The sequence below is a fragment of the Dromaius novaehollandiae genome, chromosome 2 (assembly GCF_036370855.1).
Source record: "Dromaius novaehollandiae isolate bDroNov1 chromosome 2, bDroNov1.hap1, whole genome shotgun sequence".
In the NCBI taxonomy this organism is placed as follows: domain Eukaryota; kingdom Metazoa; phylum Chordata; class Aves; order Casuariiformes; family Dromaiidae; genus Dromaius; species Dromaius novaehollandiae.
In genome coordinates this window covers 76,552,272-76,575,272 of record NC_088099.1, presented here as the reverse complement: position 1 = coordinate 76,575,272, position 23,001 = coordinate 76,552,272, and the positions used below count along the sequence as shown (strand labels likewise).

Genomic DNA, 23,001 nt, shown 5'->3' with positions numbered 1-23,001 from the left:
ACTACATATCAAAAGCTTTGCAGTGTGTGCTTTAGTCCAGGAAGTTCTAAACCTGGATAATCTTGTTGAAGCAATCAACATCTTTTTACATCTAATATGAAATGATTATAAAGACAACTATTCATACCATTAATGTCTCCTTTGTTATACTTTATCCATGTGAAATACTGCTTCACTGAAGATTTAGACACAGGAAGCCAATTCGCTAAGCAATTGTTGTGGTTTACTAGTCCAAAGGAGGCTGATCAGGTTGATTTGTATTGTTTTAGTTGTGTGGTGTGTTTCATTTTTACAGGTGGAAAAGCTTTCCACCTGAGTGACTTTTCAGAGACAGCAATTCAGTTTTCATTTTGGAGACCACAATACAGAATTGTTTGTATAACTGGTAATATGTCTGCAAGAGGGCTCCAGGTTCTGCAGATATTTTGAATATGTGGTTCTCCTCAAGAGCCAGTGGATCCAGGCAATCCATCAGTTGTTTTGTCACTGAGATATGAGAATAAATTCTGGATTTGCTCAGCCAATTGCTTGGCCTTTATTTTTTGTTTTAAATAGTTGATGAATTTTTCTACAGTTTCCATACATGTGTATTTAGCCCAAAGAATAATTAAACTGTATTTGTGGAGTCAAGTAGTGAAGTCTTTCAAAGGAGCATGAAAAGCATGGATATTCTTAATTATGTACATTATGTAAAGTACGACTACAGTATCATGTCAGGATATAAGTTCATGGGGTGCTCTTACTGCTATTGGATTTGCAGTCCTATTCTAATGTTCATGTTGTCAGATTATCCAATGAGAGTAAAGTGCCACAGCAAGTTTCCAGTGAGTTTTGAGTGGCCAGGGACAAAAACATTTGGATGCTGCCAAAGCGAAAGATGAGTCTTCTTGGAAATAACTTGGGACAAAATCTGACAGATATCTGAAATGTACACTGTCTAAATTAAAACGGGCACCTCAAAAGATGAGATTTGACATACTGAAATACTTTACACCAACCCAGCAGTTTCTTCATTGCTGCAAAACTGCACACTTTTGAATCTCCTTTGTCAATAGAGAGAATAACACTAATACTGCTATTGTTCATAAATCATACTTGAAAAGGATAAGTGATTTGGATTTTGAAACGGGAAATGCAATTTTCAGTATCCTCTCTGAACCCATCAAAAGTAACTATTTGAAATCACGAAGTCATGATCGTGACTAACCTGACAGTAGGACTGTTTGTAGAATCTTGTTGGCTTCCAAGTCAGCTAAGTCAGAAAATGCATCTGTTTATGAACTAATGGTTTCGTCTGGAAGAGCATTACTTTCTGGAAAAAAGACATCTAGATACCATGCAAGTTTCCATATGACAAAACTATCAACAAATTATTTTTGTGGTAATAACAGAATTGGGTATCTGTTTTCTTTTTTCGCCTGCTTTCAAGCAGTTTGGCGGAGGGCAGCTTGGCAGAAGATGTGGGAAGAGAGAGGATGCAGAAGTCTTATGACTTTACTAAATTAATCAAAGCCCAGTTAGTGTATGGATTTCATTCACATGATTTTTTTGTACAGTGATATCTGGACAGATGGAAGGAGGGATAGTGCAGTGTCTGAACCCTATTAAAACAATTTCTGGGCTGTTATTAGTGAAATTAATTTGGCACAAAGAATGAGTGGATTAATGAGGGGCTTTTTTTTTTTTTTGCATAGCTTGTGGAATTTTTCTTGCATTACAGGAAGGTGCAGAAAGCTATAGAAATGTTTGCAATAATTCTACAAAGATATAAAGGTAATGAAAAGTGCAATTAAGAGTCTATTGTAGGTGTTTAGTTGCTGGATGTGGCAACCTTTATGTAGCACCATGAGTGAAGCAAGCTTCATCTAATCTTTCTGTATAGCATGGGGTCAAGGGGAGGAATCAGATCTGAAAATAAGGTGCATTTAACAGGTGTGGGTGTGAGTCCTTCCTCCCCTGAAAGCACAAATGTCCTGTGTTCTGCCTTGGGTTCAGCAATGAAATATTATCCTGAACAGTATTTTGGCTTTCTGATGCAAACTAAATTATTTATTTTTTTTTTTTTTCTAGCATGCCACTCTATGTTCAGTGTGTGCCAAGCAGACATTCTGGTGTATATATATGGTTTTGGGGTACAAAGCTACTGCTACTTGTTTCGTAGAAAGGAAACCTGGAAGTTCTTTTCCAAGTTCAGAGTAGAATAGATGATATTTCTGAGATTTTAATAATATACATGCTATGACTGAACACTACTCCAGCTGCCTTATCTCCTCCCTCTGAGCTGTTCTCTCATATGACTGAATGTGTTAACTTCACCTCTCAGGAATTCAAAAGTGAGCCTACTGGGCCGAGTCCAATGTATCTGTGTTGTCTTTGAGTAACAGAAATGACATCATCTGAAATTGTCCTGAAGTTTTGAAGTTTACTTGTTTTATTTCTGGGAGTCAGTGAGAATGTGTGCGCATTATGAATACATGTATAGACATAAAGCATGTTTTCAGGACCACTTCATTGAATATTGAAAGGAGAGGACTGTTTGTTCAAATAGATAACGACTCTCTGTAAAGTATCCTTACTGGGTAAAAATCATTACTTGGAAAGGATTGCTTGAGGTTATCTAATCTTCCCTAGCAAAGCCTTGAAAATCCTGAAGGCCAGAGAGTTTGTGAGCTGTGTGTAAACCAGTCTGTTGTTGTTGCCATGTCTCAAAGGAGAACTCTGTCCTAACATCTAATCCGTGCCTCCTAAACAACCATTTCTGACTGCTGTTTGTTTTCTTATGCTGTCAGCTACTGCCCCAAATGGTTTGACTCATCATGTTTGTAATTGCCCTTCAGGTAGCCTTGTGCTACTACTAGATCACCCCTTACCCTCCACTTCACTACCATTCTACAGAATAGACAAGCCCAGCTCCCTAATGTCTTCTCATAAGTTATTTGCCGTTAGTTATTTGCCTTGGTAGCCCTTCCACTAGACCTTCTCTGGTTTCTCTATTTGAGCTGGAGAGATGAGGAGGGCTGAAACTAGACAACCTCACAAGCACCACATAGTGAAGGATAAAAGTGTTCGTAAGTCGTCTGCCTGTGCTCCACCTAAGCTATCTCAGTGTGTGGTTTGCCTTGTTTATGAGGAGATGTGCTTTTGGCTGGTATTCAGCTTGGCATCTCATACCTGTCAGGTTCTATCCAAGAGCAGTGTAGCTCAGCCAGTCAGATCCCAGCCTGTGCTGATCTGTGGGGGTTATTCCAGGTGCAGAACTCTGTGTTTCTCCTTGTTAAGTTTCTTGAGGTGTCTTTAATCCTCAGTGTTCCCAAGGTTCTGCTTGACCAAAGCTTTGACATCAGTTTAATCCCCATAATTAGTAGTGTCTCTGAATTTGTTGAGGGGGTTCTGTGTGCCCTCAGCCAGGTTATTGATAAAAATGTTATCCATTATGGGCCCTGGAATTGCTCCCTGGGGTACTCTGTTACTAGTCACCAACAAGAATTTAGGCTGTTCATCACTGTCCTTTGAGCCTGACAGTCCAGCTCATTTTCAGCGCACGTGTCAGTCTGTTCTTCCAGTCTATCTAATGTGCTTGAAGGGAAAATACTATTGTGTTTCAGTTTTGGGTAAAAAGTATAATTTGCATTGTTAACAGAACTACAAAGCTATGCGGCTGATAAACATGCAGAGCTTAAATGTTGCTTTCATACAAAACTGCCAGTGAGGATGGAAAGTGTCATCAAGATCACAATTGCTATTTTTAACTGTTAACAAAGATTATCACAACTACCTGCAAATGCCTTAAAAATCTCCTGTCTTTGGGAGCTGTTGATTTTTAACTTAACCATATGAGTAAACCCCAACCACATTACAGCAGGCTTTATTGCAAACTGCTTCTGGAGCAATGCTGTGCAAACACAGTATGTTCCTGGTGGTAAACAGAAAAAGGAGTGAACCAGTGATTATGTAACATGTTATATTTGCCTTGAGTAAGAAAACCCTCCTCATTTCAAAAATAAGAATTGCATGGACAAATACGTAGTTTAACTTAAACTTCCAGATTTGTGTTGATTTTGAATGCTGCAATTTACAGAATGCCGAGAAAGCTAACTTATGGTGGGTTTGTTTGTAGGGATTTGAGGGAAGAGTGGGGCAAGGGAAAGAAAGCCAGAGTGAAAGCAAGTGGGTTTGCTATTCTGCATGTAATTTAATGACTTAATGAATTGTCTCTGGGACTGTATTTATGCTCTAAATATTTAGACTAGAAGTTGTCTATCTGTTGAACACCTATCACACTGGAACTGCTCATACGAAATAATCAAAATAATCAGAATGGTGCCTTCTGATAGCAGTATAAAAATAAAATTTTTAATTTTTTTCAAATAAAAATTGAATATTCTGTGCTTCTGTGATATTCATGTAGGTGTTTAGTATGTTGTGTTGGTGGGGGGGGAATGAAGATTCTTTTTTATCATTTAAAGCAGTAATGTTACAAAAGGAAAGTATACTAAGATGGAACAGTTATTGCTGAACCTAAACTGGCAGTATTAAACATGCAAAATGAAGATAATTGTTTAATTCTATTCTGACTTGTTTGGATAATCTATTATGTACTTAATAAAAGTATGTCAGAAGAAGTCTGACTGTCATATTGTCATCTTAGGTCCTCCTGCTCCAGTCTGTTCTGCGGGGAAGTATGAAACACAAAGACCAGGTAGCTGAATATAAATGAGCTAACGTCCTTTTTAGATGCATCTTTGATATCTGTGTTTTTGTTTTAATGATAGTCAAAGCCTCTGGTTGATTATGATTTAGGAAGAAGCAATGTAAGTTACAAAACATTTGAGCCATTCCTTTTTTTTGTGCACTGTTTAATTTATTTGATGACAGAACTTAAGAAAATATGAAGTTATGGGGAATTTTCACTGAGAGATTTTCAAACTTCAGACGTTATATTTTTTTCTTCCTGATAATCTGATGCATCTGATACCAGTGAAGGCTCTAAAGCTCTAGCTGGTGGGGATTTCAGGAGAAAGCTTTGTAGTATGCATGCAGGTGAATGCAATGAAACTTTAACAAAAACAACAGCATACAAAACAAGAGCAGTATGGGTTAATCATTATCGATATAGTATTAAGACAAGAATACTTAGTTTTTTGGAAAATGGGGAAAAAATAGCCATTACCTTGTAACTTTTTCTTTAACCTTTAAAGTAAAGTTACCTTTACAAAGTACCTTTAACTTTTCTGCACACCTCTTCTCATGTTCGGCCCCAGAGACTACATGCCTGTCTCTGCAGATTTGGGAATAGCCAGTATAATCCCCACTGAGAGCTACTGCACAGGCACACAAACGCTTGAGAGCTCTGTAGTGTAAAAGTCTATCTTTGGAAACTCATTACATGGCACCATCTTGTTACATGTCACCTCTGTCAGCATCCTACTGCAGCATCTCACTATTTAGGCAGAACACTAGCAAAAGACTTTAGCGAGATTCATAAAGTTTTGATGGGGATGGGCCCCCACCATTCCTAGAGTAAGAAGTGTCCCATCAGCTATTTTCTATCACAGTTTAATAGCTTTTCTGTATAAAATAAGTGCTGGCACTTTGTCAAAATGTTTTTGTTTGCAGTTCTGGAGTGTGATTTGATCGGCAGCAAAAAATACTCCTAATGGAACAAATATTTAAGAACAAATGTGTTCTGTGCATCTTACACCTTCTGTGCATGTTTTTTTTTGTTTTTGTTTTTCCTCCTGTTAAGCATAATGTGTCCCTAACGTGGTATCCTAGGAGGAAAGATTACAATAATATGTTGTTCAGTACTCATGGTATTTTTACTTCTGTATGCTCAGATTTGAAGAGTGTAGCAGTTTTTATGACTCTTCTCATGAAATTCATCAGTATGTTAAAATACAGCTCTATGTCATTAGGAAGATGGGTTCTGCTTCTGCAAGTTTTCTCTCAGCTTAAAAATATGTATTTTAATACTTGTTTTATTTTGGCCGACACTGAATGCACTTAAAGCATACATGAGATTCTTCTGCAGCTAGATTTAGCTCAACTCTGCTGGTTCTTCAAGTTGACCAGAAGTACTGTAAAAGTGTTTTAGGACAGTGCAAAACCCAAGCCTTTAAAACTTAATGTGGAACAAGGTATGATATCCACGGTTCACACACTACTAGTTCAGGTTCAGTAGCGTATTAACTGTGGTTTTGCAGCTTCTGGTCTGCCTTGAAGACAAGAAGAGTTTGCTGTATAGTTTACCGTATTAGTGAAGGTTATGTCTTCTCTATTAGGCTTTAAACTTGAAACTCAATCGAATTCTGACACTTGGCTCTTTCTCAGCTAGGCAATATGATTTCTGGACTTTAGGCTAACAAGCAGTCTGTGTATGCTACAGGAGCATTAGGGGTTCTTTTCGGGGGAGAGGGAGAGGGTGCTTTGGTTGTTGCTGCTGTGGTTGTTTGTTTGTTTCCCCCCTGCCCCCCCCCCTTTTTTTTTTCTCCATGAGAACTTTCATGAGCTGTGTTGTAAATGTGAATTTTGTTGGTATTTTCTCAGGATATTGGATTCTGTGAGAAGGCCTCTTTTGCTGCTTTGGTTCGCTTCCTGAAGACATTAATTTTGTCTCCCTTAAGTCTCCATTAGAAACTCCTTTAAAATCATGGAAATTATGTGCAGACTGTCTAATGTATTTGCTTGTACTGATGTAACTTATTTAGTGTAATATCCCTTTATGTGTATTTTTTTTTAACTGTAGTGAAGCGAGGACTGACGAAGGACATAACCTCTCTGAAGGATTTTATGAACGATCTCAAAAGAGAAGAACCTCTAGTTGGTATGTCTTTTGTTTTCTAAATGGTGTGTTTTTGCATTTGTTTTGAAATGAAAGGTGATATTTTAAATATTGTTTCATTTTCTGTAATTGATGCTGAATGATTTTTAGGTTATACCTTACAAATATACACACCTTTTTAAAGTTTACCTTATTACCCTGATCACTATAAAGGCCATCTCTTCTATACATGGACATTGTTAGATGACTTCTTTCTGAAAGATCTACCTCTACAAAGATGCTTGTGACTTCTCGTCTGGTGATTCTTTGTGGTTTTCCAGTTGGGATAGACAAGTTTCTTTCTGATTAGTGACATTTTTCCTCACTCACTTTGGGAATACTTAAAGCAATGAGATTTATTTTAAGTTTTCTTTCTTTGTAATAGTTATATTAGGCAACCCTTACAAGAAGATAAAAATGCTCCTTGTCAGTGGCCTCAGCGTTCCTAGTATGTGTTGGTATTCTAGGAAGATACACTTCCTGATGCAGAGCTAAGTAGCAAATGACCTAGTATTAGAAAAGCGTTTCTTTGTTTAGTGAATTGTCTTCCTACTCTACCTATAATATTAATATTAAAAAGACGCTTAGCAACTGATTCTTCTGAGTGTTTTTAATAGAAAAGTTGAAGTTGGATAGCAAAGTCTGTCACTTTCTTGTTTATACAGTTAATTTTTGATAGTTTATTTTCAGAGTTAAGAGTTAGCACTATAATACAGAGTACTAGAAATAATGATAACGGCGAGGAGCTGCAGGTTTTTCCCATTTAAGTTGCTTATAAAGCTGTTTAAACTGTTCAGAATAAAACTTTTCATGCTAGATAAATGCCTCAGAGGTTTTGAATAGTTTTAAGACCTAGTCTTTCAGTCATTTCTAGGAAAGAGATTAAGGAAAAATCTGTTTTCCTTCCTATTAAGTCTTCAGATTTTGGGGGAAGGTTTTATATTACTCAATTTGTGAAGGAGTTAGTGTCTTCCTACTTGTGCTTTGTCCAAATTATTTTTGACTAGGTAGCTTAAATGTAATTTCTTTTTAATATAGACATTTTTGTGGTATTTCTTATCTTCATTTGCTTTTTGATTGACACTTGTACATTAGTTCGCTTATAAGAATGTATTGAAGGGAAGGTTCTTTCTTTTTTTTTCTTTAAATCCCAGACAGAAAAATAGATACGTGAAATACATTGTTTTCTTTAGCTTGAAAATCTGCCATAGACTTCAGAGTAAAGGTTGGTAAAGAGAGAAACTTCAACTGATGTGGGTAATAAGTCTGAACTTTAACTTGTGATCCAGAAGAAGTGTTGAAATTCCAAAAGTGGAATAGTCATCTTTATTAGTTTTGGCTTTTAGTGAGCAACCTAGAAGAGAATATGTTTGTCTACAGTATATATATACCACAGTGTTTGTATACTATATGCATAGATGTTTGTAACCCTTGCTTTCACAGGATTAGAACATGTGGTTGAAATCAGATTTGAAGGAAGAAAAGAGCCGCATTATGAGTGCAAGCTGTGTGGGTTTAATACAGAAATGGCACTTATGATAGAACATCTTAGTGGCTATAAACACAGAAGAGCATACCTTGTGAGTACTTTTGATGCATTTTGATCACAGTATCCTTAAGATATTCCCCTTTTTCATTGTTTTGTAAATAAATACCTATTTTAATGCTGAAGTTTAAACATGCATGTGGTAAGTCACTAATAATTATATGGTTGATTTTTCATGGGTCACATCATCAGAGGCTGAGAGATGTTGTGAGTCTGTGAGTTACTGAGGAAACATGATGCACAGATGCATGTCTGTATCTCCTCCAAATCTGTTCCAAAGGATTTTGATCTCCTGCAAGCTCAGGTTCTCAGGCCCTCGTTCCTAAGAAGTCTTGGTTCTCTCTCATCCATCAGTGTACCCATCGTGTTATTAGATATTGTACAAAGTTTATTGCCTTTTGCTAGCAAGCTTTGCATAGCATTCCAGTACTGTTGTGAAGACTGCTTGTGCAATTTTAATGTTAAAATGTAATTAGTTATGTTACAGAGGAAAAACAAGTTCATAATGTTCAAAACTACTTACTGGTCTTTATGGAAACTTGTCCAAAAAGTGAAATGTGTCAATTTTTTAATACTGTGATGAATTTTGATACTGACCAGCTAAAGCCACTTCTATCAACAGTCTAAAGAATTTCCGGATAAAATGAAGAGAAAGACAACAGATGTAAAGGAATGCAAAGTCTCATTTCTCAGACGGATAGCAGGAGAGATAGAGAAGACTGAAGGGTTAAAAATGTATAAGGTAATTGTAAGTAAATGTAGGGTACCTAGTAAATGCATATTTTTATCTGTGTGTTTATATTTGACCCTAATAAGTTTCAAAAGTACTGCTGTCAAAATGTGTTAAACTTTACTGTGTGCTTCTAGAGCGTGTAGTATTGAATTGAAGTAAGGCTTAAGTTAGTTGTGCAAAAATTTTGGGGAGAAGAACAGCAGTCTTGCAAGGGACAGCTTGAAGTTCTTTAAAAATAAGCAACATTTTTTTTTTTCCATAGAGGTTAGAGTTTCTTTAGGTAGAAAATATTCAAAGTCTGAATTCAGTGTTGCAGAAATTTAATGCTTTCACTTTAATGATTTTTTTTTTCATTTGTGCGACTTCAAAATTTTCTTAAATGCAAGCAAATTTTCTCTCAAACTTCATTTATACTTGCAAAATTATATACCTGTGAAATTGTAGGCTACACTATGCTAGGGCAAATAAAAGTATATATCCATTTTCTAAAGACAGTTGCAGCAGAGACTGGACTAAAGGAAAATCACCAGTTGTTATTCTGAAACTTTAATCAGAAAATCTAATACAAACCTATTTCTGCTTCCTAGATTGAAGGTTGCATAAGACCAAGTACCTCACGTAAGTTTATGAATTACTTGAATATAACGTATATAATTGATATTTGGCCTATGTTGCATTAGTAAATGAACTCAGAGTTTTAGTGATTTGCAAAACATTAAACTTCTAAGTAACAGCACAAAATGTTTTCTTTTGAGGGATTCTCCAGCATTCATGAATTTCAAATGAGAGAAGAAGGGAATTGTCAGACTAGCAATGTTTCTTAGACATTTTTAATTCCTTGGTTTGTGGTTCTGGAGGTATTTAAGATAACTACAGTAATTTACTAAGTAAACTGAAAAAGTGTGTTAATACAGAATTGGGTTTCTCTGGATAACCTATACAGCTGTCTCCATCTAATTTCAGTCAACAAAAAGTATAAGGTGAATGCTGAATCACTGGTAAAAGTGGAAGGTATGATTCTTTAGCAAGTCCATTGGAATGAGCAATGGCAAAACAAACCCTCGTATGCAAAAATTGCGTCCTGATGCATTAGATTTGGGTTATATCCCTTGTTACTGCAGATGCGCTGTTGAAGCTTACTGCCAACTGGAAGATGCCAACTGGAAGAAGCATCTACTTGCTACATTTTGTTCCTCTTAGTAGTGACAATGGAAAAAGTAGGTTTGATTGAAATGGGTGAAGGTTGCAAACACCACTTAGGATCACCAGAGTGTGGGTCAGTATGAATTGTGCTGTAGGTTCCTAACATAGCAGTGCTTTTCTGGATAGGAAATCATTGATGGCTTCTATGGATTGTACCTTATGATATGACGGTCTGCAAAATAAGGTGGCAGGGACCCTTTTTTCAGTTCTGTTCATCTCTTTTGGGAGGCAGATGGAATATGACCCAGTAATCTAACCCATTAATTGTCAGTTCAAACTAAACTTTGAGTAACTTCTAAAACCTCCAGAACTATATTGTGAATTCTGGTCACCGTGCTCTGAACTGCTGGTCAGGATCTTTGTATAGAGCTTCTTAGCAGAGTGGGTCTGTGTGCTGTAAGATCTGCCTTGCTGTGTACAAATCTGGACGGACGCATTTCTTCACATGGGAATCTATAATGTACAAGTCCGAAAGTGTAATACTGAAATGTCATTTTCTGGAAGAATGTATGAAAATGTTAAAAATTCCAGAGAAAAGACGATCCAGAATCCTAGTAATTCTTAGGGAGAATGGGTGATGCCAGCTTTCATGTAGGCAGCCTTGTGTGAAGCTAGCCAGGAGGAGGTTGTATGGAAATAAGTATTTGATACCACTGCTTACTGACTTCCTCTAGAACCAGAAGAGACGCTCAGATATATAACTAGAATACCAAAAAGAATGATCCTGCCCATTTCTGCAGGATGTGAAGAACCGGAGGGAAAGAACGAGAGTGTTATATCCCTCAATAATAACTCATGCCTTGGTTAGATGGTAAGGGCACTGTCAAGTTCATTATGGAGTAAAAACCATATTCATTTAGAAGGAACTCATGCTTACTGGTTTATCAGCTGTATGTGTTCAAACTAGGTCATATTGACAGAGCATATCCTCCCACTTGGGCCAAGCCCAAAGCTCTCTTCTGACAGCAAGAGTGAATTTAAGGATATAATTAAGAAAGGTCATCTGGTAGCAAGTAACACTTTGCAAATGGCAGTGTAGGGACTAGCACCAATTTTTTGGCTGCTGCGTAGATAATATTCAAAACTGAGATATGGTTATGCATTTTTATACATATAAGAGGCTCTGAAGAGATTGGTTTGTTGTATAACTTAAGGGAAAAATTCTGGTATTTCTTTACTCTCTAAAGAAGAAAGATTATGTGTGTTTTGTCTTGGGCTTCAGATTAAAAATGCTATCTTAATGTAATTTCTGTAACCAGTTCCTCAAAATAGGGAGTTGATGAGCTTGAAATCACTATAACACTCTTTTAAGAGGTATAAGGGTGTATATAAGCACAGTGTAGTACTAAAGCAAATGAAGTTCTAGCCTAATTTAGTCTCTGAATTCTGCCTATATCAATATTTTCCTTTCTAAAAACTAACTTTAATGCTACTGTAGATAGCAGCTGCAATTTGGAAATAAACCCAAAGATTTACTTTGCTACTTCAGACTGGGCTTTTCAGATTGAGTTATTGCTTCCTTGAAGTTATAGCTGATACCTGGAAATGCCTGTCTGTATGCAAGAGCACCTTGACTGCATAGTGCCCTGCTATTGAACAGGCTGGTGGTTGTTGAGATCTTACAGGTCAGGGCTAGGGAGAAGGCCAACAACATGAACATCTTGGTAGGTGTTTGTCCCTCTTCTTGATCAGGCAGTCTGTAGCAAGGCTGTCTGGAAGAAGTTCTGTAACTGCAAGAAGTCTCCCAACTGAGGGTCCCAGTTTTCTTGGGGAAACTTAGCCATCCTGACATCTGCTAAGCAAGCAGAATGGCAAGGGGCAACCAATCCAAAAGTGAATCGAGGCCAGTTTTTCATGCGGGTGCTGTATGGGCCAACAAGGAGAAGTGTTTTGCTGGATCTGCTACCTGGAAGGAGAGGAGAAGTGGTCAGGAATGTGATGGTGAATGGCAGCATTAATTGAAATGAACATGAGAAGCTAAGAATTTAAAATCCTCAAGGGAATGAGGAGGCCAAGTATCAGACTAATGACTCTGGGCATCAGGAGAACAGAGTTGTCTTCTTCAGGAAACTAGTGATCAGGATCCTTTGAGAACGCTGCCTTGGAAGTAAAAGAAGCCCAAAAGAGCTCATCAGTTTTCAAAGACAGCCGCCTCACAGGACAAAAATGATCTATTCTGACATGCAAGAAAAAGGGTGGGCAGGTGGCTAGTGTGTCTTAACAGGGAACTCCTAGCTGGGCTTACGTGCAAAAAGGAAGCAAAAAGGAAGAGAGCAGAAGCAGAGATGGGCTATGAAGAAGAAATTTATAAGCTTTGCAGAAGTATTTGGGATGGCATTAAGAGAGCCAAAGCTTTGTTGGAGGTTACAGGGATGTAAGGGCCATGTGAAGGCTTCTGTAGGTATCACAGAATGGTTGAGGTTGGAAGGGACCTCTGGAGATCATCTAGTCCAACTCCTCTGCTCAAACAGGGTCACCTAGAGCATGTTGCACAGCATTGCGTCCAGGTGGGTTTTGAATATTTCCAGAGAAGGAGACTGCACTACCTCTCTGGGCGACCTGTTCCAGTGCTCTGTCACCCTTGAAGTAAAGAAGTTTTTCTTCAGATAGAACTTCCTGTGTTTCAGTTCGTGCCTATTGCCTCTTGTCCTGTCGCTGAGCACCACTGAAAATAGTCTGGCCCCATCCTCTTGACACCCTCCCTTAAGATATTTGTATATGTTAATAACATCTCAGTCTTCTCTTCTCCAGGCTAAACAGGCCTAGCTCTCTCAGCATTTCCTCATAGGAGAGATGCTCCAGTCCCCTAATATAACAGCAGCAAAAGGGAAATGTGGACCCCCTGCTGAGTAGAGCAGATAACCTTGTGATAGGCATGGAAAAGGCTGAGATATTTGCCTATTTTGCTTTGGTCTTTACTGGTAAGCTCTGCTCCCAGGTCTCTTTGTGTCATTGCAGAGTTTAGGGGAGAATATTATTATGTGTTGTAGAGGAAAATCAGTTTAGGGAGTAACAAACTGAACATGTACAAGACTGTGGAACAAGATGGGATGTATCTGGTGTTGAGGGAGCTGGCTGCTCTCTACATTCTTTGGAAGGTCATGCTGATCAAAGGAGTTCCCTGATGACTTGAAAAAAGCAAATGTCATGCTTATCTTCAGAAAGCGAAGAAGGAGGATCCAGGGAACTACAGGCTGACCCAGACCCTGGGAAGATTGAGGCAGGCCCTCACGGAGGTCATTTACTGGTGCATGAAGGACAAGAAGGATGAGTGGGAGCAGCCCATGTGGATTTACTGAAGACAGTTAACGACTTGGATAATGTGATGGAATATATGACTGTCAAATTTGCAGATGGCATCAGCTTAGGGGGAAAGCCTGATACATGGTGCAGGGCGAGAACGCCATTCAGAGGGACCTCAGCAAGCTGGTGATATGGGCTGACAGGAACCTCCTGAAGTTCAGCACAGACAAATGTGAAGTCCTACACTTGGGATGGAGCAACCTTCCGCTGGATACAGGCTGGATACTGATGGGCTAGGGAGCAAATCTTCAGATAGGAACCTGCAGATTTTGATATACAATAATATGAATATGTATCAGCAATTTGCCCTTGCTGTAATGAAAGCTAGCGTCATACTAGACTACATTAGCATGAGCATAGTCAGTAGGTTGAGGGAAGGTTGTAGGCTTTTTCCTTTTCTGCTCAGGACTTACAAGGCTGCTTCTGAAATACCATCCTGCATGCACATGAAATTTGGGTGAGGAAAGAATCAGCAGAGGACTCGCCAGGTAGAAATAGCATGAAGAGACTGGAGCATATGATGTAGGAAGAGGCTGAGGGAACTTCTGTCTTACTAACCTGGAGAAGGCAGTGGCTGAGGAAGGGATCTAATTGCTGTCTCCTACTACCTAAAGGGTGGCTACAGAGAAGGAGCCAGACTTCTTGAAGGTATGCATAGAAAAGACAAAAGGCAACATTCACAGGTTGCAATAAAGGAAATTAATTGAACATGGAAAAAAAAAAAAATCATGAGCATAATGAGTGGCCTAGCACTTGAACTGCCTGCCTGGAAAGGTGGGAAATCACCATTCTTGAAGACTTACAAAACTCAACTGGACACAAGGGCATGAACAGCCTGATCTAATACTGAAGCTAGTTTTTGTCAAAGTTAGCAGAACCTCAGTGGTTAGCTTGAGTAAGGTGAGGAGTCCAACCACTGATGACCACTGACCACCTTGTCTCCACCCATCTTTTAAAATGGGGAGAATTTTGGAGGTTTACTAGAAAGACAGCACAAATTGTATAATTCTAATCATTCTAATTTTCAGTGTTCTTATTTTACAGTTAATAGTCTGATTTCTGTTGGGTGTTCTGCTTATCACCTTTACAGTACTTTTCTCTTACTTCTCAGGCTGAACTAGATGACCTCCAGAGGTCCCTTCCAACCTCAACTTTGTAATGATTCTGTGGTTCTAGCTGCAGATGTCCCTTTCATCCCACATTTCCATCGTTTTTACTTCATTGGATCTCTTCTGTGAAATGATGGCCATCAGTTTCTCTCCCTACACTTGAAATTTTGAGACCTGCAGTGTAGCTAAGAAGAGCTAAACAAGAGTTGCAGCTGATCAGCATTTGTTCAACATTAGGTGATTGATACACAACACAAACATTTCAGCCACAGATTGTAGGGCAAAGATGTCATTTGTCTTGAGAGTTGTTATTTGTCCTGTTGGTTATCCTGGAACATATGTGCTGATAAGTACTTAAGAAATAGTGATCATGCAATATCTGATCCTCTGAGGCATAACTACTGTCATTCAGACTTCCTTGTTTTATGGAGCTTATGCTGCTTCTTCATGGTTACAGTCTTGTGCTGGCAAGAGAGATTATTAGTCATTGTAGTCTTCATAACCTGTTGGAGGGCTAGAACATATGCTGCATTGAGGAACACTGATGAGTTGGCAGTAAAAAAAGAAAAAAAGCTTTTCACTTTTTGCATGTAGGAGACATGCCCACCTAAGTTCAATCCATACTGACTTGTGTCTGTATGGATACATGTTGCCTAACTTGTTATACATGTTATATGTATATGTTATACAGTTGCCTAAATGCTCTAATGTATATACTGCATAGCTGTAAAGGCGCAGGTCTCCCATAGGCCTTTCATCATGGATGCCATATGGCATCTGAAATGGCACTATGTGCCTAGGTATTGGCTACTGAATCCCATCCTTTAAAAAACTACAGCCACTTTAGGGCCAGTAATTGTTCTGTTTAATACTTCTATTGCAGTAATATGGTAGAAACCCCTATGATGTTGCTAATAATTCTTTTTAATTTTCTAGCCCTATCAAAGAAGAAAGCAAGGTGAGGAAACAACCCACACAAGGGGATCAAGAGGGTTTTTTTTTTTTGTTATGAGATCACCTTACTTACTAAATAGATCTTTTCCGTGACAAAACATTGCCACGTATGAGGAAACGAGTTTTTGTTGTCTTTCCACTATACTTCTTCCTTTTGTATAAATTGTTCTCGTCTTTCTGTCAGAAACTAACCTGAAGTAAAATTTCTTATTCAATTTTTGAGTAGCTATGGCTTTCAGAACTATTGCACTGGTTATGCAGTTCAATAGCAGTCTGATGCATGCATGCACAAAGAAATTGTGGTTTAAATTTCAAAGTGTTACATAGGCAATGACATCCCAAAGAAAACAGTAAGTTGGCACCCTTGTCCTTATAGGGAGAAAAAATCACCATTACTTTAGTCATCTTCTTTAGCTTGTATGTAAAGAAGCTCATCGGTACTACTGATCTCTTTAAAAGTTAGTCAGAATAAGGACCTTTAGAAATATAGTATTTTAGATATGCCATATTAAAAAAAAAATCTTATATTGGGAAGTGATGTAAATTTGAAAATTGAAATATTTTGATCTTAGATGCTTATGAATAAACCTACCTTTAGAATGCATCTTAATATTTTCATTTCTTTTTAAGGTGGGAAGATGATTATAAGCGTGAGGTATGTAGCAGGTAGTAATTCTGCAAATGTCATATATTGTAGCAGTTTCCTTGTGGTCCTCTTCTTTTTTCTGAATAACTTTTAGTCTTTGGCTTTATTTCCCATTTTATTAATCCCATTTTAGGAAGCAAAATATCTGAGCTAATATCTGACCTTTGTGTTTATTTCAGCACAGGGGGAGTGAATATTGCAATTTGAGCTTTCATAATTCCAGTTCAAAATGACTGGGAGCCTGAGACGTAAATGTTTGCAGGCCAGCTAAAGCCCACATTAAGCTGCACGCTCCACTTCTGTGTTGCCTGTTTTCAGATCAAGTGTTTTATGCTGAGAATTTGCTTTAAATCTTCTGATATGTCTAAAGATTAAAAATCCTTTTTTATTCTAACTCAAAGCCCCAAATAGTCTCTGTAGTGTCCGTCCCAAACAGCACTGGGTATGAATATAGAGAACTGTTTTATCTTTATCTTGGTGCCAGAGAGGTACTTTGCAATCTGATGTGTACTGTAGTAATGAGTTGCTCTTTCAGGCCTCAGGCTGGTCAGATGCTATGCTAGCTGGAAGTTGGTGCCTGGCTTTTTTTAAGATAAGGTTGGACCTGAGTAAGGAAAGCCTAGAAAAGATGGCTCTTTCAGGTATGGAGGGAATTGGCAGTGTTCAAGACAGAAAACAGAAAAGAAGCCCAACAAGGATACCTGCCAATAGGGCTTTCATGCAGCAGAAATAATGACCAATGGAAGAACCTTAGTGGGTTGTTACATAAAGTTGCGATTTGTCTTGTCTGGAAACCTCCAGACTATTGCTATCTTTATTTAGATGGGACTAAATATGATTCGGCCGGGTAGCTGAATTGCAGATTAGTAATTGTGGCAAGACCCTCAGTGGTGACTGGCAGGAGCACAAGGCAAATATGCAACATCACATCTATTTGGGGCATGCTGAGTTGAATCAGCCTTTATAAAACTTTCCTTTCTAATGAAGACATAGTTTGGCAATGTGCATGACCTCAGGCTTGCTACATTTGGTTGTTTTACAGCCGGTTTCACTAGTTTGAATATCTTTTTGAAACAGAGACTTTCCTTGGCTCTCCTACTATCTTAACATTTGAAAGATGTGCCTGTAGTGGGAAATATTTCTCAAGTTTATCAGACATCAGAGTTATATCAGACATTGTCTTTGTACTGTGGCTTGGTTTCAACCAAACCATTGCTTTTCAAGCTTGTTTGAGAGTTAAGGCCATTCTAACTCCAGCTTTTAGCTAAATATATGAATTGCTGTGTGCAAACATGTCCTGGTTTAAATTAAGTTTAATGAGATTTTTTGCAATCTATTTCGGTTTGACCAGTGCACCTTTATTTTGTTCTAATGTGCTGTCCAGAGCTGTTTGTTTTGCCTTGTAAAGGTATTTCACTGCCTCAGATGTCTAGATTCCTGGGAAGATGGCTATGTATAGTATGGCTGTCTCTTTTTCAGATGTACTGAAAAGCTGGTAGGACAGAAGTAGCTGCTGTGCTCTGAAAACATCAATTTATAATTCTCTTGCATCACTGGTTCTTTCTTTGCTAGGTGTTGAAGTGCATTCTTGCTTTAGGACTTAAAGCATGCCTTGAAGTAACAGATTTTTATATCATAATGCTGTAAAGCATAATGTTTTTGACTTGTTTCTCTGGGAGTGATTCAGTCCTCCATGCCTTTAGAGTATTTCAGCACTTCAAAATGTCAACCTCTTAAAAAGCATGTCCAGGCAGCACATATCAAAACAGACACGTGTTATTTGACCTTGCAATTGTAGTTTCTCTGTGTATCTGTGACTGGCTGCCCAGTTGTCCAAAGTCGATTCAAGGAAGAGAATTCAAGAATCTTAATCTAGCTGCCACTGTGATATTGTAGAAGTTTTAAATACCCCCAGCCTCAGTATGCTTATCTATAACGTTGTTGTATTAATTTGTATAGCTTAGAAGTGAAATGTGTTCTTCCCAATAATGGAAGTAATGTGGTTGTATTTGTAGTAACCGTTGCCTAATTGCTATCTGCTGAGGGCCTAAGATTATATGTTGACTGCTGTGACCTAAAAATACTATCTTTTCTCTGTGTTGCTTTTGTTGTTGGATAAAAGATTAAAAACTCTTATTTTGTACAAAATGACGCAACACATACTGTGTGGTATTAAGTCTTTGAATTTTTCTTCATCTTCCTGTGTTCCTACAGAATGATCCCATTCGGAAACAGAAAGCTCTAGAGTTCTTGGTATGTAGGTAAAATAATTGTGATCAGAATTTGGTAAGTTTTAACATTTGTGCAGTTTTACTGGTATGAAGCAGTGAACCTGTGAAGGAGTCATTACTGATCAAACTCATTTGAAGACAACATTAATTTCTAAGTCATATTTTTATGGACTTTGCTCTTTGAAAAGCTAGTGCAGCTATAGCATAACATTTGACACTTGAGCAACAGCAGTACTGCTGTCTGCTGCCGCTATCTAATGGGATTGTTGACATGCTGAGTGACAGGAGCTATTCCAATCTTGCTGCCTGTGGTGCTGTAACTAGTGCTGCTGTTGCAAAACTGGACAGCCAGGTGAAACTGGATGATACTAGAGCACAGTTGCTGCTGCTGGAGTAGAGAAGTTTCGTCAGTTCAGTTGCTTTTAGCAGTAGTATAGTAAGGCTTGCTTTGTCTTTTAGATTTATATTGTGAAAATCTGTCCATTTGTCTTTGCCATTTTATTCCATGTAAGACTTGTTTCTTTAAATTTTGTACATAAGGCAATTGCAAAATTTAATTTGAATATGAATTGTTTCTATTCTTAAATCACATGTAGAATGTTTTGATTTGTTAAGTGCACTTCGTCACCATCCAACTTTTTGTTTTGTTGGGTTTTTTTTGTTAATATTCTGTGGTGTGTCACTTGACTTGTGTACTTCACTTGTACTTGTGACTTTAGGAAGAGATATAGAAAAAGCAAGTTTTTGCAGTGCAGGATAATCAACAAACCACCAGAATATGTTTGGTAGACACTTTATCTGATGGACAGGACTCACAGTTTTTCCTTGTGGAATAAAACTACCTCTGTTCCTGAAACTTACTGTTGCCACTTTCAACTTCATATACTTATTAATCATTCTCTTTGATTGAATATTAGGAAGACAGATAACTATGATTGTTTTATGTTTTGTACAATTATATAAATATCTTTGATATCTCTGCTTCCCAAAATTACGAATGGGAAGATTATAGTGGCAACTTTCATCTTGTTGCTACTAAAGTAGGGAGGTCAAAGGCATTTGAAGGTGCTGAAGCTTACTTTTTAGTCAGTTTTCCACATATACAATGTAAATTTAGGACTCATCCCTTTCTCCGTGTGCAACAGAATGCTCGTGATTGACAGTATGAGATTGGCACAGACATCAACTGTTACGGTTTACCTCTTATTGGGCTCCCCTGTTTTGCGTTCACAATTTTATTTGTTCATATATGTGTACGTATATTTTGTTATAATATAAATTAATTGGTGATAACAAAATCATTGTATAACTTTGATCCGTTTGTGCATGACGCTTACCATGTTTTTCAATTCAACAGGAGACTTTTCACATCACTTCAGGCTCGGAAGCCACACTTGTCGTTCATATTACGCAGGAACTCACAGAAGCTTTGAAGGCCTTTTGTGAAAAGAAAGCAGCAGTAAGTATCTTATTCTTGACCAGAGTTGTAGTGGTTTTGCCATGGGGAAGAAAGGAGTGGTTGAACTAACTGTATTAACAACCTGTCAAACGGTAGCAGTTCAGACATAGGTCAAAAGCCCCCAGTTAAATATGCTTAAAATTATTTTCTGATTTCGAAGTATCACATACATTAATTGCACTGCACACTTCTGTTAAAGTTCTTCATCACCTCCCATCTGTTTTGTTTTCTTCTGCATGTGTTTCCCCCCCTTGTTCTGGACTCCATTTTGCTTCATGGTGTCTGTTTGTCATCCTTCTTTTGCAGCTGATCCCTTGCTTGATAGCTCTATTAAATTTGGATGTACCACTTTTCTTTTGTGAATGTCTGGATAACTCTTTCTTACCTATCCCCACTGGAGAGCTTTAATCTGTTAAGACTGAGATAGACAAGCTGTTCCTGTCTTTCTGTTGGCTCTTATAACCTCCATAGCCTCTCTGCATAAAAATTTAATAGCTGTAGGAACAACAAACAAAAAAAGGTGTGGAGAAGAAGCAAAATCTGCACAAAGTGACTAATGGCCTCTGACAGCTAGTGATTCACAGAATTCAGCATGCACTTTTCTGAAAGATTTCAGACTGATTTCCTAGGTGTCAATAAATTATTCTGTGCCAGCTGAGCTACAATAACTGTCTCTATTCTTGAACTGCTGCAAATGCTACCACCTTTTTGAGAGCTACAGTTTCGAATTATCATGTGTTTGTTGCTAGCTAAAGTATACTCATAGACAGTTACCAGGACTCTGCTGACTTGTTAAATGACTTCAGCTTGAATGCAAATGTAACTTTTACAACTTCTTGCTACAAGATTAGCAGTTTGGCATTGACTTTTATATAGAAAAAATACTTTGTTTTTATTGTTAATATCACAATGTTTGGTGAAAACTACTTTTTTTTTTTCCAGACAAGTTTTCTTATCTACAATATAAACTGAAGTATCCTGGTAGATTTCAAGTATAACAGGCCACACCTCTGGAAAACAGTACAGAAAGCATGAAAGTGTCCAGTCTGAATTTTCTTAAAATTGTTTAAGGTCTGAGAACTCGTTCTGGATTTGAAAATGGGAGAACCTTGATGAAGGTTCACAAAAAAGGGGCTGGAGGCTGGCTGAAACCAGAATGAATTATCAGTGGCTAAACTGTGGACATGGATCTTTTTGGTTTTCATGTTTCCTGTATGTGCCACATTTTGACAGGTGAATATAATACAGTTCTTATGAGCTAGTTAAAAATCGTTTGATAGCTTAATCCTAGGCAACAGTTGGGCCTTCTGTTTTGCATTCCTTAGCTAGAGACCGGTTTTGCATATATACCAGTTTACTATATTGTGGCTTAAAGTAGTGACTGTGAACAACAGAGCAAAGCATCTTTCATGGGGTTTAGTGTCACCTAAAATTGCATTGTTGATAAAGCTTTAATAACTTTCTATGGGGAACTTGTGTGTGTATGTGTTGTTGGTTTTTTTTCTTTAGCACTCAAGACTTGAGTTTAAAAACAGACATTCTGACCTTTTGCATTCTCTAGGTTAATTATGCTAATAGTCTGAGGCCACTGATGTCAATATCTGAAAGTGAATTTCCATCAAGGAAAAGCATCCAAAACCACTATAAGCCATATGGAAAATCCAGAGGTAATTTAGGCACTTTGTTCTACTAGTTTAAGTCTACTCTTAACACTGCACAGATTATGTGAGAATTTACATTTATGGCCAGCCACGGTGCTGCTTTGCTAGAGTACTGTATGCCTCTGTCTTCTGGGTCAGTTCAGTTTACCATTTTCTACAGCCTTAGTGACTTTGACCTTGACTGTCTAACACTTCTGTCTCAATGAACATTATCACGGTAGTAGAGGTTATTGCAAATCCAAGCAGTAACATCCTCCTAGTTTCAGTTTTGAAGGCTGGTGTGTCAAGCTGTCTTCAGAGGAGTATCTTGTCATTGAGAGTAAATACCTCTGACAGAAATGCTAAGGGGTAAAATGAGAGAGATTTTTAGCTTGTTTCGTTAGACTGCTGGTTGCCTTAAGCATTTTTTTCTACCCCTTGCAACTCAGGATAAAAAGAAGTTTGATAAGAAAGGACTTTAGGGTGAGCTGCAAAAGTAGAGCTTGTGGTAGATTTTTCTTGAGTCTCTCTCTAAAGGATTTATGAACTTTAAGTTTTGTAAAGTCTTTCTGTTTGTTTTTCCTGCAAACTGCAGAGCTGATTCAGTGCTTGTTTTCTTCCTCAGTGTAATGAAGTCATGTGATTTTAAGCTAACCCATTTTATGTCATATCTGTGGTGTATGGAGTGTACATGTGCTACCACCATGTGTCAGTCAAAAGATGTCAACTTCATAAGTCATGCTAACTTAACTATTCACAATTGTGCTTATTATAGTATTCCTAATTAGTATTGTGCTTATTATATCCTAATCCCCGAGAGGTCTTCAAATGATAATTCCACTGGTTGATTTTTTTGTTTTTTTTTAAGATGCTTCCACAGTAAAACAAAATATGGTGGAATTCACATGATTTATAAGTTCAAGTGATTTAATTAGTCAGTCGTTTCCATTCTATTATTTTTAATTTTATTCAGCTTTACAAATCCAGTGAAGGAAGGAAGCCTGATGTTTGCTAACCCACTAGGTATGCATTCAGCACCTTATACTCAGACAAAAAGGGGCTTATACTGAATTAAGTTTCTTTTGCAAAACAGTTGCCCTGGTGGTATTTAATAAATTTAGAAAAAATTAAAAACAAACCCACACAAACTTTTCTGGTTACATTCAGTCTCATGAAGTCTGGGATGATATGAAAATGATTCAGAAGAGCACCTCTCTGAAAAACTTTTCTAACCTGTTTAACATGAGGACTGTTGGATGACAAGCTGCAAGACTTGGGTGAGACATAAAGGAAGCAGGAGAAGAACACTTCATGAAACCTCAGAGCAATTGCCTTTTCAGATAGTAATTTAATATTT

At 37.8% G+C, this 23,001-nt stretch overlaps 1 protein-coding gene across 6 annotated transcripts in view; it reads left to right on the top strand.

Annotated features, from left to right (window-relative positions):
- The window catches only part of LOC112989249 (uncharacterized), a 49,834-nt gene that overhangs the window by 9,582 nt on the left and 17,251 nt on the right, over positions 1-23,001 (top strand). For 5 of the 6 annotated variants that reach the window (XM_064506769.1, XM_064506767.1, XM_026110271.2 and 2 more), the window contains exons 5-15: positions 4,649-4,699; positions 6,746-6,823; positions 8,264-8,400; positions 8,989-9,108; positions 9,687-9,717; positions 10,221-10,316; positions 15,651-15,672; positions 16,299-16,323; positions 18,529-18,567; positions 19,903-20,004; positions 21,566-21,671. In XM_064506769.1, coding sequence (XP_064362839.1) covers positions 4,649-4,699; positions 6,746-6,823; positions 8,264-8,400; positions 8,989-9,108; positions 9,687-9,717; positions 10,221-10,316; positions 15,651-15,672; positions 16,299-16,323; positions 18,529-18,567; positions 19,903-20,004; positions 21,566-21,671 — 807 coding nt within the window. The remainder of the gene's footprint in view (positions 1-4,648; positions 4,700-6,745; positions 6,824-8,263; positions 8,401-8,988; positions 9,109-9,686; positions 9,718-10,220; positions 10,317-15,650; positions 15,673-16,298; positions 16,324-18,528; positions 18,568-19,902; positions 20,005-21,565; positions 21,672-23,001) is intronic. The other variant, XM_064506768.1, reaches the window with a different exon arrangement.